Consider the following 16,248-nt stretch of genomic DNA (forward strand, 5'->3'; position numbering starts at 1 on the left):
AGCTACCCCTGGACCACCATATAATCTCTCTGTCAATGGTGTGTCAAAGAGACATGTTGACCTGCAATGGGACGCCCCCAAGAATGATGGTGGCAGACCAGTTCTGAGGTAAAGATGGATCAACTTTAGTTTTTAGGAGTGTCACAGAGTGTCATATTGTCATATAAGCGTGTTTATAACATTTGGGAATATTTTCGTGTGTCAGATACTCCATTGAGAAGAAGGAGAAACTTGGTACCCGCTGGGTAAAGTGTGGAAAGACCTCAGCTGATGACTGCAAGTACAGAGTGACAGATGTCATTGAAGGAACCGAGGTTCAGTTCCAGGTCCGCGCTGAGAATGAGGCCGGTGCTGGACATCCTAGTGAATCAACAGAAATCATTGCTATTGAAGATCCAACAGGTGGGGTTTTATCCGTTTTTAAAGTGAAAACTGTGTTTTATGGTTACATTTGTTTGACTTGCATGAGTAATCTATTTGGTATAGGCTAGTTCCCAATGAAGCAACGCACATCTCCAAGATTATTATCATTGTCTCTGCATTGCCTTTTATAGGTGTACCCTCTCCTCCAATTGAGCTTTATATCACTGAAGCCAGCAGAGACCATTTGTGTATTGCTTGGAGACCACCAGAGAGAACTGGTGGCAGTGCTGTAACTGGCTACCATATTGAGCTGTGTGAGGCTGGTACTGAGAAGTGGATGAGAATCAACTCTCGCCCAATCAAGGAGCTCAAATACAAAACAGAGGAGGGCATCACCCCAGAGAAACAATATGTCCTGAGAGTCCGTGCCATCAACTCTGTTGGAGTTAGTGAGCCATCTGATATCTCTGAGAAGGTCTATGCCAAGGACCCTGACTGTAAGTAAACCTTCCATAATGTATATTTCCCATTCCATAATAGCCTTCCCAGAAATACATAAAATACTGATATCTGATTATATTTTTCCCTCATGAAGGCATCCCAACCCTTGAGTTTCAAACAAAGGACATTGTGATTGTTGAGGGAGAGAAGTGGCATCTCCCCATCCCATTCAGAGCAGTACCCAAGCCCAAGATAACCTGGCACAAAGACGGAAAGGAGCTGAAGGATGATGAGAGAATGAGCTTCAGACAGGAGTACCTCTCCTGTCACCTGGAGATCGAGAGCTGTCTGCATTCAGACTCTGGCCAGTACAAGGTCACCCTGGAAAACTCCCTCGGAGCAAGCAGCGGAACAATTAATGTTAAAGTTGTTGGTACGTTTCAGTGTCAAAATACTATTATATTACTATACTTGATATTCCATGGTGTCCCTAATAGCGTAATCATTACATTTTACATATTTGATCCTGAAAATATTAGAAATTTTGGTTACTAGTACAGGCATATAACAAATATCAAGATCGACTCTTCATATCCATTTAATTTTGACAGGCCTGCCCGGTCCCTGCAAAGACATTGTTGCCAGTGAAATCACCAAGAGCTCTTGCAAGGTTTCCTGGGATCCCCCCAACTATGATGGTGGTAGCCCTGTTCTCCACTATGTGCTACAGCGCAGAGAGGCAGGCCGGAGGACCTACGTCAACATGATGTCTGGAGAGAACAAGGTCAGCTGGCCTGTCAAGGATCTGATCCCCAATGGAGAGTACTACTTCCAGGTCAAAGCTGTCAACAAGATTGGTGGCGGGGAGTATCTTGAGCTCCGCAACCCTGTGATTGCAGAGGATCAGAAGCGTGAGTGAAATATTTGTTTTTTGTCCAAGGAATACATTGATTGATAACAGGTGCAACTCTTGCTCACAAGTAAAGTGAATTTTATTATCCAAGCACGCCTACATTTCAAAAGAGGTGTGTTGAATTTATGAAATGTTCCTTGTTCAACATTTAAGAGAGCCCTGACCCTCCATTGGATGTTGAGACCCACAACCCTACTTCCAAGACTATCACCCTCACGTGGAAACCTCCTATGTATGACGGGGGTTGCAAGATTATGGGCTACGTTCTGGAGATGTTGATGAAGGGTGATGAGAACTTCACAAGATGCAACGACTTCCTTGTGCCTGTGCTGTCCTACACAGTGAGGAATCTCAGGGAGGGAAAACAATACCAGTTCCGTGTACGAGCTGAGAACGCTGCCGGAGTCAGCGACCCATCACGCAGCACACCAATGGTGACGGCTTCTGATGCTGTCGGTAAGGAAGGATACATCTTGTTTAAACCATCCCAATGCTACGATGTTTCAGACCGGTAATTTGTCATTTCTAAATGTGTTTGTATTCTTTTCAGAAACACCCAAGGTGTTCCTCAGTGGAAGCCTGCAGTCCGGTATGAGCATCAAGAGAGGTGCTCAGATCAGACTGGGCGCCAACATCTCTGGATCCCCATACCCTCAAATCACATGGTACAGGAACAACGTTGTCATTAGACCAGAAGCCATGAAGAAGAGACCAGAAAAACCCATTGTTAAGAAGAAGAAGGAGGAAAAGAAGGAAGTGAAGGAAGAAGAAAAGAAGGAAGGAGAAGTAAAGGAGGGTGAAAAGAAGGAGGTGAAAGATGAAGAAAAGAAGGACGTCAAGGAGGGAGAGGTTGAGGTCCCAGCTACTGAGGCCCCAGCTGCAGAGGCCCCAGCTGCAGAGCCTGCCCATGAGGAGCCTGAGGAGGAGGAACTCCCTGACTACCCAACCCTCCAGGAACGTCTCACCATCCATGACAAGAAGAGGGGAGAATCCTCTTGCATTGTCAGGGACACCATCAGGGGTGACCACGGAGTGTACACTATCAAGGTTGAGAACGACCATGGTATTGCCTCTGCAACTTGTGAAGTCAATGTGCTAGGTGAGATATCATCTTCTTTTAACATTTATATATTTTTTTATTTATTTCGTAGGGTTGTTGCCATTCATAGTTATTTTTCAACCACATTTTGAAAACCTAATATAAAACCTCATATTTTACAACTTACAGATGCGCCAGGACCTGCAATCAACTTCCGGTTTGAGGAGATCAGGAAGAACTCTGTCATCTGCAAGTGGGATCCTCCCATGGATGATGGTGGCAGTGAGATCCTGAACTACACCTTGGAAAAGAAGGACAACTCCAAGGTGGAGATCGGATGGATCACCGTAACCTCAACGCTCAGGGGATGTAGATACCCCGTGACCAAACTGATAGAGAAGAAGGAGTACATCTTCCGGGTCACTGCTGAGAACAAGTTTGGTCCTGGACCACCATGCATTTCTAAGCCACTTATTGCCAAGAATCCATTCGGTAAAGCATTTATTTTTAAGAGTTTTATCATGACATTGAAGCCTATAACATTCCAAATCAGATTGTAACAATGATGTCAGTTCAACCACTTTTTCTAATCTGCGTTAGTTAGATTGTACCTTGTTCTTACAACTGTGATTTTAACTTCTTATTCTAGACCCACCAGAGGGTCCTGGGAAGCCTGAGATTGATGGCATCACAGCCAACTCCATGCTGGTTAGCTGGGAGGAGCCAAATGACATGGGCAGCCCCATTCTGGGTTACTGGGTCGAGCGGCGTGAGATCAACAGCACCCACTGGACCAGAGTCAACCGGGTTATTTTGGAGGATACAGAACTTAACGTGGAAGGCCTACTGGAAGGTCTGACATACATCTTCAGGGTGGCTGCTGAGAACCAAGCTGGGCCTGGGAAGTTCAGCATCCCGTCTGATCCTATGACATGCCAGGATCCAATCTGTAAGTCAACAAGATTATGATACCATACCTTTTAATGTCCATTTGCATGGAACTTCATTTTGTGAGATTAAGCATACAAACACTGATTCATTATGATTCAAGTTCCATTATCTAGCAATGATCAAATACAATATGTCATCGTTGATGTGTTTCTCACATAGTGCCACCTGGGCCACCGTTCCCAAGAATCACTGATACCACTGAGTCTTCCATCGACGTGGAATGGGATCCTCCTGCCTCCAACGGAGGTGGAGACATCCTGGGATACCATGTTGACAAAACCGTAGCAGGCACCAAAGACTGGTCCCGCTCCACAGAGAGACCCTGGAAGACCCGGGCCTTCACTGTGTATGGAGTCAGAGAAGGAGCCAAGTACCTGGTCCGTGTGATCGCAGTCAATGGAGCCGGTGAAGGAACTCCTGGCTTGACCGAATCAGTCTTTGTCAGAGATCCTAAAGGTAACAGTAATCAGAAAGCTTACAATGTCAACAAATGTATGCTTAATACAATACAACAATGGAGGCTTGTGTAACATTGAATTGGAGGACGGGCTCATTGTAATGGCTGGAATGGAATGAATTGAATAGTATCAAATCCTGCTGTTCCATTCATTCCATACCAGACATTACTACTAGTCGACCTCCCTTCATTAGTCTCCATGAAACTATTCAAGCGTCTTTGGGTTTTTGAAAATGCTCTATATAAGTCCCATGTATTATTATTTTTACAACTTAGCTCACGTTGATGAACGTTGATTGTGTCTACAGAGGCTCCAGTGGTGGAGCTGGATCTCACTGTGAGGAATGGCGTAATGATCAGAGCTGGGGAGCCATTGATTCTGCCTGCCCTGGTCACTGGTAGACCTCCTCCAGACATCAAATGGACCAAAGATGACGGTCCACCTGACAAAGACCACGTTGAGATAGAAAATGTTGGAAAGGAAAGCATTCTCAGTATCAAGGCTGCCACAAGAAAGGATCCTGGCAAATACCAGATCAGTGCCAGGAACAACAGTGGAATCAAGTCTACATGGACAAGGGTTGAAGTCATGGGTACGTGTTTTGGATTCTGTATTAGCTATATGACATCACTAGAACATTTTGTGCATATTTCACATTTGGATGTACTTTGATGACGTAAAGCTAGGATTGGAGTTAGAGGATAGTTGGTTGAATAGTTTTTAATAGTTAGTGGAACATCTATAAACCAAAATAAATAAAAAGTCAAATCAAAATAATAATAATAATTTGTCACCTTAGATGTTGTAGACAAGCACCCTGTCCAGGGGTGTTCTTCAAGCTGCCTTAGGTTCCTGCACTATGGGCCATTCTGGCTCAGACAAAGCTACGTACCAACACACATGTTGTTTTACTTGGATGTAACACTTTGACTTATCCTCTGTCAGATGTTCCCGGGCCTGTGCTGGACCTGAAGCCTGTGGTGGTAACCAGGAAGCTGATGATTCTAAACTGGTCCGATCCTGATGACGATGGCGGCAGTGATCTGACCGGCTTCATCATTGAGAGAAGGGATCCCAAGATGCACACATGGAGACAGCCCATAGAGACACCCTCATCTAAGTGTGAGATTGTGGGTATTGTTGAAGGGCAGGAGTACATCTTCCGGGTCGTAGCGAAGAACAAGTTTGGCTGTGGCCCTCCCGTTGATTTGGGCCCTATTGCTGCAGTGGATCCCAAAGGTAATGTCTACATATTGTTGCGTCATGATAATGTTTTCTGTGCAGGTCAGATCATTAATAGTCAATCACTATATTTTCATTGAAGCTCCACCAACTTCACCTGAGAGATTCCACTACACTGAGAGGACAAAGACTTCCATCAGCCTTGCCTGGAGACCTCCCCGCAATGAAGGAGGCAGTCCAATCTTGGGCTACTTTGTCGAGAAGAAGAAGCACGATGCCCCAGCATTTGAGCCTTGTAACACAGAGATGTGCAAGGACCTCTTCATGACCGTCGAGAACCTCGAGGAGCTGTTTATGTATGAGTTCCGTGTCAAGGCTGTCAATTTAATTGGATCAAGTGAACCTGGAATTCCACTCACCATTGTCATTCAAGATGATGAACGTAAGTCCTCCTAGTTCTATGTTCTTTCCCCCATATGCTAAAATAGTAAACACATTGAATTGAATTTAATTTAATTGGACTGAATTTAATTGAATAAACTTGTCACTGAGTTGCTCCTTCTATTTCAGTTCCTCCTACTGTGAGGATGTTGAAGACCTTCAAGGGAGATGCCATCACTGTCAAGAAGGGAGAGCCTATTGAAATCCCTGCTGAGGTGACTGGTCTTCCAATGCCCAAGGTTGAATGGTTGAAGGATGAGGTGATTATTGTAGAGCCCACTGAGACTCTGTTGATGGACACCAAGGAAATCAACAGAATGCAGTGCAATACCAAGCTCAGTATCCCTGCAGCAGCAAGACTGGACAAAGGCATCTTTACAGTGATCGCCTCCAACCGTCTTGGGTCGGCTAGTCACACCATCAAGGTTAAGGTGTTAGGTAAGTGATCTAATATTACGTATATTTAGTGAATCAGTATAGCCAAAGCAATTAGCTCACTTTTCTGCAAGAAAAATAACATAACAATTAGCAAAAGGAAGGTATTGTAGTTGACTGACTGTTTTCTGACCTCTTTTTCATCTAATTGTTGTTCACAGACCGTCCTCTGCCACCTAGGAATGTGAATATTGGTAACATCAAGGCTGAGTCCTGTCATCTAACCTGGGACGCACCAGAGGACGATGGAGGAAGTGAGCTCACTAACTACATCGTTGAGAAGCTGGACATTCTTCCTGAGGAGGAACCTGAAGAAGAATATGAGGATGAGGAGGATGAGGAGCCTAAACCTAAGCCTGAGCCTAGACCCGTTCCTGTATGGACGGTGATCACTAACAGCATCATTGAGAAACGATTCGGGGTCAGTATATGTTTGAAAACATGAAACAGATTGATATACCATTTGGTAACATTTTAGTTCAAACCTGCCGGTATAATGCTTAATAACAGGCCTTAAGCATGTATGGTAGAGGTCTTCACTGCTCCACCTGTACCCGAATACCAGAGACCAGCTCCGGTTAATAACGGAGGAGAAAAAAAAGCTTTTCTGCTGTTTCCCTCACGCGGATTGGACCGGGTCTGGACCCGACCGGGGTCAGGTCTGGTTAGGTCTGTTCAGACCAGGTCTCTATCTTTTAAACATTTATTTATTTAGGTAGGGTCCGGGTAGTAATGCCCCAGTTCATTTTCACATTTTTGGACCTGTGAAGACCTTATAAGGTCTTAAATGGAGGCATGTAACATGTTGTCTCAAATCGCATTTTTTTAGCTAGTATACCGTGAAACGCTTGCTTACGGGCCCTTCCCAATGATGCAGAGTAAAAAAATAAATATAGTAACACAAGAAGAATAAAATAAACAAGAATAGAGCTATATACAGGCTCAGTTGTAACCGGCCGCGACCAGGAGGTTCGTGGGGCAACGCACAATTGGCCTAGCGTCGTCCGGGTTAGGGAGGGCTTGGCCGGTAGGGATATCCTTGTCTCATCGCGCACCAGTGACTCCTGTGGCGGGCCGGGCGCAGTGTACGGGAGTTGTAGCAATGAGACAAGATAGTAGCTAACAATTGGATACCACGAAATTGGGGAGAAAAAGGGGTAAAAATTCAACAACAAAAATTAAATAAAAAAAACATTACACCCATTAGGCCACTAGAGGGGGCGATTTGGTCATTTGACTTCAGGAAAGAGCGACAGAATAGAGTAGCACCAGCAAATGACGTGTGTGTAATGTGTATGTATGAACAGTACCAGTCAAAAATTTGGACACACCATTCAAGGGTTTTTCTTTATTTTTACTATTTTTACATCGTAGAATAATAGTGAAGACATCAAAACTATGCAATAACACATATGGAATCATGTAGTAACCAAAATAAGTGTTAAACAAATCAAAATGTATTGTTTATTTGAGATTCTTCAAAGTATCCACCCTTTGCCTTGATGACAGCTTCACTATTATTCTACAATGTAGAATGGTACTGGTACTGACTGGTACTGAATGTGTGGTTGTGCTGTGTTGTGTCGGTATGCTTGTCTGTGTGTGTGTGTGCGCGCGCGCGCATACACTGAGTCTACAAAACATTAGGAACACCTGCTCTTTCCATTACATAGACTGACCACATAGACTGACCAGGTGAATCCAGGTAAAAGTTATGATCCCTAATTGATGTAATTTGTTAGATAAGTGTAGATGAAGGGGAGGAGACAGGTTAAATAATGATTTTTAAGCCTTGAGACAATTGTGTGCCATTCAGAGGATGAATGGACAAGAAAAAATATCTAAGTGTCTTTGAACGGGGTATGGTAGTAGGTGCCAGGCGCACCTGTTTGTGTCAAGAACTGCAATGCTGCTGGGTTTTTCACTCAACAGTTTCCTGTGTGTATCAAGAATGGTCCACCACCCAAAGGACATCCAGCCAACTTGACATAACTGGAGGAAGCATTAAACTCAACACCAGCATCCCTGTGGAACACTTTCGAGTCCATGCCCCGACGAATTGAGGCTGTTCTGAGGGGAAAAGGGGGGCTGTACCTCAATATTAGCAAGGTGTTCTTAATGTTTTGTACACTCAGTATATGTAGTGTATGTGTGTGTGTCAATGAGTGTGTATATGGTATGTACTGTATATATAGTCTAGTGAGTGTACATAGGGACAGTGCAAGATCTGGTCAATGCAGAGAGTTTGGGTACCATTAATTGACTATTTAGCAGTCTGGCTATTTAAGCAGTCTTATGGCTTGGGAGTAGAAGCTGTCTCGGAGCCTGTTGGTCTGAGAGCCGATGCTGCGGTATCATTTGTCGGACGATAGCAGAGTGAAAAGTCTATGGCTTTGGTGGCCAGAGTCATTGTCCATTTTTCAGGGCCTTACTCTGACACCACCTGATATAGAGGTCAGTGCAGTTGCCATACAAAGCAGTGATGCAGCCAGTCAAGATGCTCTCTATGGTGCAGCTGTATAACATTTTGAGGATCCTATGTCAAATATTTTCAGCCTCTCTAAATACTGTATATCAAAGGAAACAACAGTGACATAGATTGCAATAGGTTGAGACAGTATCATGAATGCTAAGAGTGGACTTCAATGAATCATTTAATGATTTACTAAATGTTTCCAAATGTCTTTTCAAAGGTTTGGAATCTGGAAACAGGTAGCCAGTGCCAGTTCAGAGTGAGAGCAGAGAACAGGTATGGACAGAGTGACGCCTGCGAGACAGAGGCCACCGTCATCAAGGATCTGTACGGACTCCCTGGTACTCCAGAGAAACCACAGATCGCAGAGCACACCAGGTCCTCCATGCTTGTGACATGGGACCCTCCACGAGACAACGGTGGATCCACTATCTCTGGCTACTGGCTGGAGAAGAGGGAGAAAGGTTCGTCTTATTGGGCTCGGGTTAACAAGGCCCCGGTGACGAAGCGTGCTCCTAAGCGCTGGGAGTTCCAGGTCGTTCGTATGATCGAGGGGTCTGCGTATGAGTTCCGTGTCATGGCTGTCAATATTGCCGGTATTGGACCCCCCAGTGGACCTTCCGATCCTGCATATGCAGTGGACCCTCTTAGTAAGTATCATTATCCCTTTTTCTACAGGTTACAAGAACACAACCATTCTTTTAGCTGCTTTGGAAATTGTTTGGAAGAATATGTCAGTATGTGCCCTATTGACAGACACAGGGTTGCCATGTAATAACCAGAGATGGTGACCTTGATATTTTCCCTCTGTGCCCCACAGTGAAACCCGGCATGCCAGCACCACCAGAGGTGGCAGACAAAACCAAGCACAGTGTCAGCCTCACATGGTCTCCACCTGAGAAAGACGGTGGAAGCTCCATCAAGGGTTACATCGTTGAGATCCAGGATGAAGCCTCTTCTGTTTGGAACAGAATCACTGATCTAGAGACTCTGCATGAGACCACTGAGATCACTGTCCCAAGTCTCAAAGAGCTGAAACACTACAAGTTCAGAGTCACAGCCGTCAATGACATCGGCGAGTCTGACCCAAGTCCCAAGACAGAAGTCCTAATTGAGGACGTACATGGTAATTAGACCTACTTATTCATCCATTTTGTAAAAATTAGTTTTTTTTCAAGTCAGCAGTCAAGTTTTAAAGATTAACCACTTTCAGGAAAGCAAAAACCTTCAGAGATGCATCATATGATACAGAACACATGCAAAACAAATTTGACTGATGGAGAAAATACTAAAAGATCGTTTTGGAGTGCAGTTTTCCTTCAACCAGTTTTTTGTTGTTTGTTTTAATGATGCCTTTTTATGTCACAGTGGAGCCGAAGATCCTTATCGATTGTGTTGTGGAAGATTTGCTGTGCGTCCGGGCTGGTCATTCCTTCAGAATTCCTGCCATTATCAAAGGGCGTCCCGTTCCTAAGGTGACCTGGGAATTCACTGGACCAGCAAAGACCCACAAGAAGAATCGCCTTCATGTCCTTCCAGTTGACTCAGAGGTAAGGCATAGTACAGATACAGCTGCCATACAGAGAGGGTGAGTAACACATAACCGTTGTTATAAGTAGTAAAATAATCATGTTGTCTGACCTTGATGTATAAATATGCAGATTTGACCTTTCTTTACCAGGAGTAATGAGTTAATTTTCCTTTGTTTAGCTTGAATCTACTGATACTACCGCAAACATCACTGTACCTGTGTGCTTGAGAACCCACTCTGGACGATACACCATCACAGCCAAGAACAAGGCGGGACAGAAACATGTCAACGTCAGAGTCAATGTTCTCGGTCAGTGATAAATACGAGTGATAGAAAAGATAGACACCCTTACACTGTCAAAAGCCTGGGGGAAAAGATAGACACCCTTACACTGTCAAAAGCCTGGGGGAAAAAATAGACAAAGGCTCATATCCAAATGTATATTATTTATTAGGACATAAAACATGAATGACACCCTTACACTGTCAAAAGCCACAACACTGTCAAAAGCCTGGGGAAAAAATCCTTACACTGTATAAGATGTATTATATCCAAATGTATATTATTTATTAGGACATAAAACATGAATGAGAAACACAACACGTATCCCATATAAGATGTATTAACGTCTGTTGGACTTCTGTTTTCAGATGTGCCTGGTGCTCCTAAAGGGCTCAAAGTAACCGACATCACCAGAGCTACTATGAGGCTGATCTGGAAACTGCCTGCTAACGACGGTGGCGAGAGGATCAAGAGTTACTTCATTGAGAAGAAGAATGTGACAGGAAAGGCCTGGACCATAGTAAACCAGTGCTGTTTCAGCCAGGCCTACGTTGTGGAGGGACTGCTGGAGGGACAGGAGTATGTGTTCCGTGTGCGGGCAGAGAACCGTCTGGGAATGGGACCTTTAACTGAGACCACTGAGCCTGCTAGGGCAAGAGACCCCATCTGTAAGTTTGAAATGAATTACGAACAAATTCAAATGTAGTAATATTCATTTGGAACAAAAGCGTCTGCTAAATGGTATACGGTGTATATATATATATGTATGTATGTATATATGTATGTATGTATGTATATGTATGTATGTATGTATGTATGTATGTATGTATGTATGTATGTATGTATGTATGTATGTATGTATGTATGTATGTATGTATGTATGTATGTATGTATGTATGTATGTATGTATGTATGTATGTATGTATGTATGTATGTATGTATGTATGTATGTATGTATGTATGTATGTATATGTATGTATGTATGTATGTATGTATGTATGTATGTATGTATGTATGTATGTATGTATGTATGTATGTATGTATGTATATATATATATATATATATATATATATATATATACACACACACTACCGTTCAAAAGTTTGGGGTAAATAAATAAATCAGCCTTTTCCAGCTACTATAGTCATTTACAACATTAACAATGACTGCACTGTATTTATGATCAATTTGATGTTATATTAAAGGACAATTTTTTAAAATTTTCTTTCAAAAACAAGGACATTTCTAAGTGACCCCAAACTTTTGAACGGTAGTGTATATATAGTAGTAATGCGTGATATGTACACATTAAAGTTTGTGAAACGTAGGTTACACAGTGTACACCTTACTAATAAGTTCCCATTTATATTCCCATTCATTTTCCCATTTTCAGACATACCTGATCCCCCAACCCACGTCAAGGTCAATCTGGTCACCAAGGATACAGTGACCCTGACATGGGTGCCACCTAAGAACAACGGTGGTTCTCCTGTGAAGCACTACATCATAGAGCGCTTGAGTTGGGACACCAGCGGCCCGGAGAAGGAGACATGGAAGCAGTGTAACAAGCGCAACGTTGAGGAAACCATCTTCATCATTGAAGATCTGAAAAATGGCGGAGAGTATGAGTTCCGAGTCAAGGCTGTGAACGAGGCTGGCCCAAGCAGATCGTCGGCCACCGCTGGACCAATCATCATCAAGGACCAGACATGTAAGTAAAAAGCCCAGTTAAGAAAAAGAAAGTTAAAGACAGAAAGCACACTAAATTGGTTCTGAATGATTTAATGGGTAAGCCACCAGCATTTCAGCAGTAGTGCATTATTCAGGATGACTGCACATGTATGCTGTTGTAAATGCTTCTAAATAAGACCCATTTTGTTTACAAAAAAATTGCTATGAAAATAAAAACGTTGAATGACTTGTACTGACTCCATCCTCCATTGTTTAGGTGCTCCTACCATTGAACTGAAGGAACAGATGGAAGGTGAAGAGGGACTAGACGTCCATATTGTGGCTAGGATCCATGGCTGTCCATTCCCCTCCCTCGTATGGCAGAAGGCTCCCATTGCCAAGCCTGAAGACAAGGCTGTAGTGCAATATGATCAGCATGTCAACAAACGGCTCGTTGATAACAAATGTACCCTGCTGATCCAGCAGTCCAAGAGAGACGACAGCTCCCTTTACACTATCACTGCTAGCAACAGTCTGGGAAAAGCCTCTAAGGACATCAAACTCACTGTCCTAGGTGAGGAACCTCTCTCTGAATGTATTTCTTTCTTTCTGTTTGGTTAGTCCTCTTGATTGTGTTGTAATATGACACCATTTCCTCCTTTTCTTCCTCAACTCAGGACGGCCTAGCGTACCAGTCGGGCCGATTGAATTCAAAGAGGTGTTTGCCGAGAGGATAACACTTGCATGGAAACCACCTAGAGATGACGGTGGATCCAAGGTGACAAACTATGTCATTGAGAAGCGTGAGGAAAACAGAAAGTCATGGGTGCACGTTTCCAATGATCCCAAAGAAGGTCTCTATACAGTTCAGAGGCTGACTGAGGGCCATGAGTATGAGTTCCGTGTCATGGCTCAGAACAAATATGGAGTTGGCCCACCGCTGTACAGCGAACATGAGAAAGCAAGGAATCTCTTCAGTAAGTTGAATGTACTATTGTATTATAAGTCAATGTCACTGTGGATATACAGTATTTCTTCTAACCAACTTCTAAATGGTTCCTCTCAACAGCTGTCCCTGGCCAAGTTGAGAAGCCCTTAGTGGAAGATGTGACTCTTGAGTCTATGGTGATCGTCTGGGGTGAGCCAAAATACGATGGTGGATCTCCAGTTAGTGGTTACTGGCTGGAGCGTAAAGAGACCACGGCTAAGCGCTGGACCAAAGTGAACCGCGCCCCTATCAGGGTCATGCCCCTGGGTCAGGAATATGAGATCACTGGTCTGCAGGAGGGAGCAATCTACCAGTTCCGTGTGACCACAATCAACGCAGCTGGAATGGGACTTCCCAGTGTCCCATCGGATCCTGTTCTTTCAAGAGACCCTATTAGTAAGTTAACGTATATAGGCTACGTCCCAAATGGAATCCTATTAATTATATAGTGCAGCATAAGGCCCTGGTCAAAAGTAGTGTACTAAATAGGGAATTATGGTTACTTTTGAGGCGCAGAAATATAGTTTTTCTTACATGGGAAAGGTGTATTTTTCTATTTTCAATGTATTATATAGCTATGTTGTTTCTATTGTTTGGCCTTCTGGCATTATAAATGTCATGTTCTTTGTGTGTAGCTCTCCCCGGTCCCCCAACCCCCAAGGTAACAGACTGGACCAAGTCAACAGTGGATCTGGACTGGATTCCACCTTTGATTGATGGTGGATCTAAGGTCATTGGTTACTTTGTTGAATACATAGAAGAGGGAAAAGAAGCAGAAATCGAAAAGCAGAAGGCAGCGGAAGCAGACAAAGTAGGAGTAGTAAAACAGAAAAAAGTGAAGAAAATCATATTCGATGAAGACGGAAATGAAATATCAGAATCAGAAGAAGAAGAAGAGGTAGTAGGGATAAAAGACGGATGGGAAAAGGTAATTATCTAATACAATTATTTCTCAAACGTATTCTTTTACAAACTATTTTGATATTAAATGCAACAACCTGGTAAATTCAAGTCTAAATATACTCAAATAATATAACATTTAGTGTGTCAATGTTTGTAAAATCTTGTTATTATTTTTTTTTTCAGGCTAAAGACAAGGAGATTAGAGGCACTAAGTTTGTTGTGTCTGGACTGAAAGAGCTGGGAAGGTACAAGTTCAGAGTGAGGGCAGTGAATGCTGCTGGCGTCGGTGAGCCCGGTCAAGTGGCCGAAGTTATTGAATGCAAGGACAGAACAAGTAAGAGACAAGACAACTATGATATGATATACCGTTTTGATTATCCATTTGTTAGTTCCATGAAAGGGCCTCTGTCCCAAATGGCACTCTATTCCCTGTATAGTGCACTACATAGGGAATAGGGTGACAGTTGGGTTGTAGACAGAATGTATGCCATCTTAAACCAACACACACATGTTATTTTAGTTGCCCCTGAAGTGGACTTGGATGCCTCAGTGAAGGAGAAGATTGTAGTCCATGCCGGTGCTACCATCCGCCTCCTGGCCCATGTGTCAGGCAAGCCAGCACCAGAGATCACATGGAGCAGAGATGACCAGCCTCTACCAGCAGAGGCTAATGTTGAAACCACTTCAATCAGCTCTGCTCTGGTTATCAAAAACTGTAGACGCCATCACCAGGGTATATACACCCTGAGTGCAAAGAATGAAGGAGGGGAAAGGAAGAAGGCTGTCATTGTGGAGGTGTTGGGTAAGAAACAACTTTACTTCTTCTTCTAGTTGGTAAGCTTCAGTATATCTCAGGAGATATCCTGAGATACACATGTATCAAGTTTATCGGAGTAAGAGAGCTGATCCAGGATCAGCACGCCTACTCTGAGACGCTTTGTGAATACAGGCCCAGGAGTTGAATGGTATTGAAAACTTCTTTCACATGTGTTTCTCAGATGTTCCTGGCCCAGTTGGTCAGCCGTTCTCTGGTGTGAACCTCACCATTGACTCTTGCAAGTTGACCTGGTACTCCCCTGAAGACGACGGTGGCTCAGCCATCACCAACTACATAATTGAGAAGAGAGAGTCTGACCGCATGGGCTGGACAGCAGTCTCTTACACGGTTACCAGGCACAATGCTGTTGTCCAGGGTCTCATCGACGGAAAAGGATATTTCTTTAGAATCGCAGCTGAGAATATCATCGGAATGGGTCCATTTATTGAATCAGAACGACCAGTTCTCATCAAAGACCCTATTTGTGAGTTCCTGCCTAATACCCGAATGCCAGCTTTCTAATTTGCTGTTACAAAAATGTAACGTAAGTGTATACAAATCCAGCAATTATTTATAATATTCCATTGGGCCTGATAGGATGTTTGTGTCCTTTTTCCATGCTAGCTGTTCCTGAGCGTCCTGAGGATCTAGAAATCACAGCCATCACCAAAGATTCCATCAGTTTGGCCTGGAGACCACCTAAGTACGATGGTGGTTCTGAGGTTACATGTTTTGTGCTTGAAGCTCGTCTGATTGGAAAGGATAGCTTCACTAAGATCGATACTGATGACACGCTGATGGATAGGAAGTTCACAAAGGGAGGTCTCAAAGAGAATTCCACGTATGAATTCCGTGTCAGTGCTGTCAACGTGATTGGTCAGGGAAAGCACTCTTTCTGCACCAAGCCAATCCAGGTCAAGGAAGAACTTGGTAAGTGTTGAAAAAGGGTTAGATAGTCATTCTAAATCTTTATAAATATATTGGTGACTGTTATTTCTTTTTTAAATAAAGTTTTAAAAAATAATGGAAAAAACATCCCTTCTTTGTTCTTCCATCCTCAGAGCCCCCAACGATCGACTTGGACTTCCGTGACAGACTGGTGGTGCGTGTGGGAGACGTGTGCACCCTCCAGGGCCGCTTCACTGGGAAGCCAGCACCTACAATAACATGGACAAAGAACGAGGAAGAGCTGAAAGCAGATGAGGAGGTCACAATGACCAACACTAGTAAAACACTGTGCTTGGCTATGCCCAAGGCTAAACGAGAACACAGCGGCAGATACCAGGTGGTGGTGGAGAACATTGTTGGCTTACGTAAAGGAATTTGCAGTCTCAGTGTTGTTGGTAAGTTGGTGAGGGT

The 16,248-nt window shown here is 43.5% G+C and overlaps 1 protein-coding gene across 1 annotated transcript in view; it reads left to right on the forward strand.

Annotated features, from left to right (window-relative positions):
* Positions 1-16,248, forward strand: part of LOC135546846 (titin-like) — a 174,075-nt gene that overhangs the window by 97,198 nt on the left and 60,629 nt on the right. The window contains 31 exon segments of the mRNA XM_064975418.1: positions 3-108; positions 206-402; positions 555-860; positions 959-1,237; positions 1,416-1,715; positions 1,871-2,173; positions 2,268-2,473; positions 2,645-2,816; positions 2,946-3,248; positions 3,406-3,705; positions 3,867-4,163; positions 4,473-4,757; positions 5,111-5,404; positions 5,490-5,789; positions 5,918-6,226; positions 6,385-6,644; positions 8,917-9,346; positions 9,517-9,822; positions 10,065-10,246; positions 10,407-10,536; positions 10,878-11,177; positions 11,904-12,221; positions 12,459-12,755; positions 12,859-13,158; positions 13,251-13,565; positions 13,805-13,962; positions 14,256-14,406; positions 14,593-14,874; positions 15,071-15,373; positions 15,514-15,819; positions 15,951-16,232. Of these exon segments, the coding sequence (XP_064831490.1) occupies positions 3-108; positions 206-402; positions 555-860; positions 959-1,237; positions 1,416-1,715; positions 1,871-2,173; positions 2,268-2,473; positions 2,645-2,816; positions 2,946-3,248; positions 3,406-3,705; positions 3,867-4,163; positions 4,473-4,757; positions 5,111-5,404; positions 5,490-5,789; positions 5,918-6,226; positions 6,385-6,644; positions 8,917-9,346; positions 9,517-9,822; positions 10,065-10,246; positions 10,407-10,536; positions 10,878-11,177; positions 11,904-12,221; positions 12,459-12,755; positions 12,859-13,158; positions 13,251-13,565; positions 13,805-13,962; positions 14,256-14,406; positions 14,593-14,874; positions 15,071-15,373; positions 15,514-15,819; positions 15,951-16,232 (8,277 nt within the window).

The sequence above is a fragment of the Oncorhynchus masou genome, chromosome 10 (genome assembly GCF_036934945.1).
Source record: "Oncorhynchus masou masou isolate Uvic2021 chromosome 10, UVic_Omas_1.1, whole genome shotgun sequence".
Lineage (NCBI taxonomy): Eukaryota > Metazoa > Chordata > Actinopteri > Salmoniformes > Salmonidae > Oncorhynchus > Oncorhynchus masou.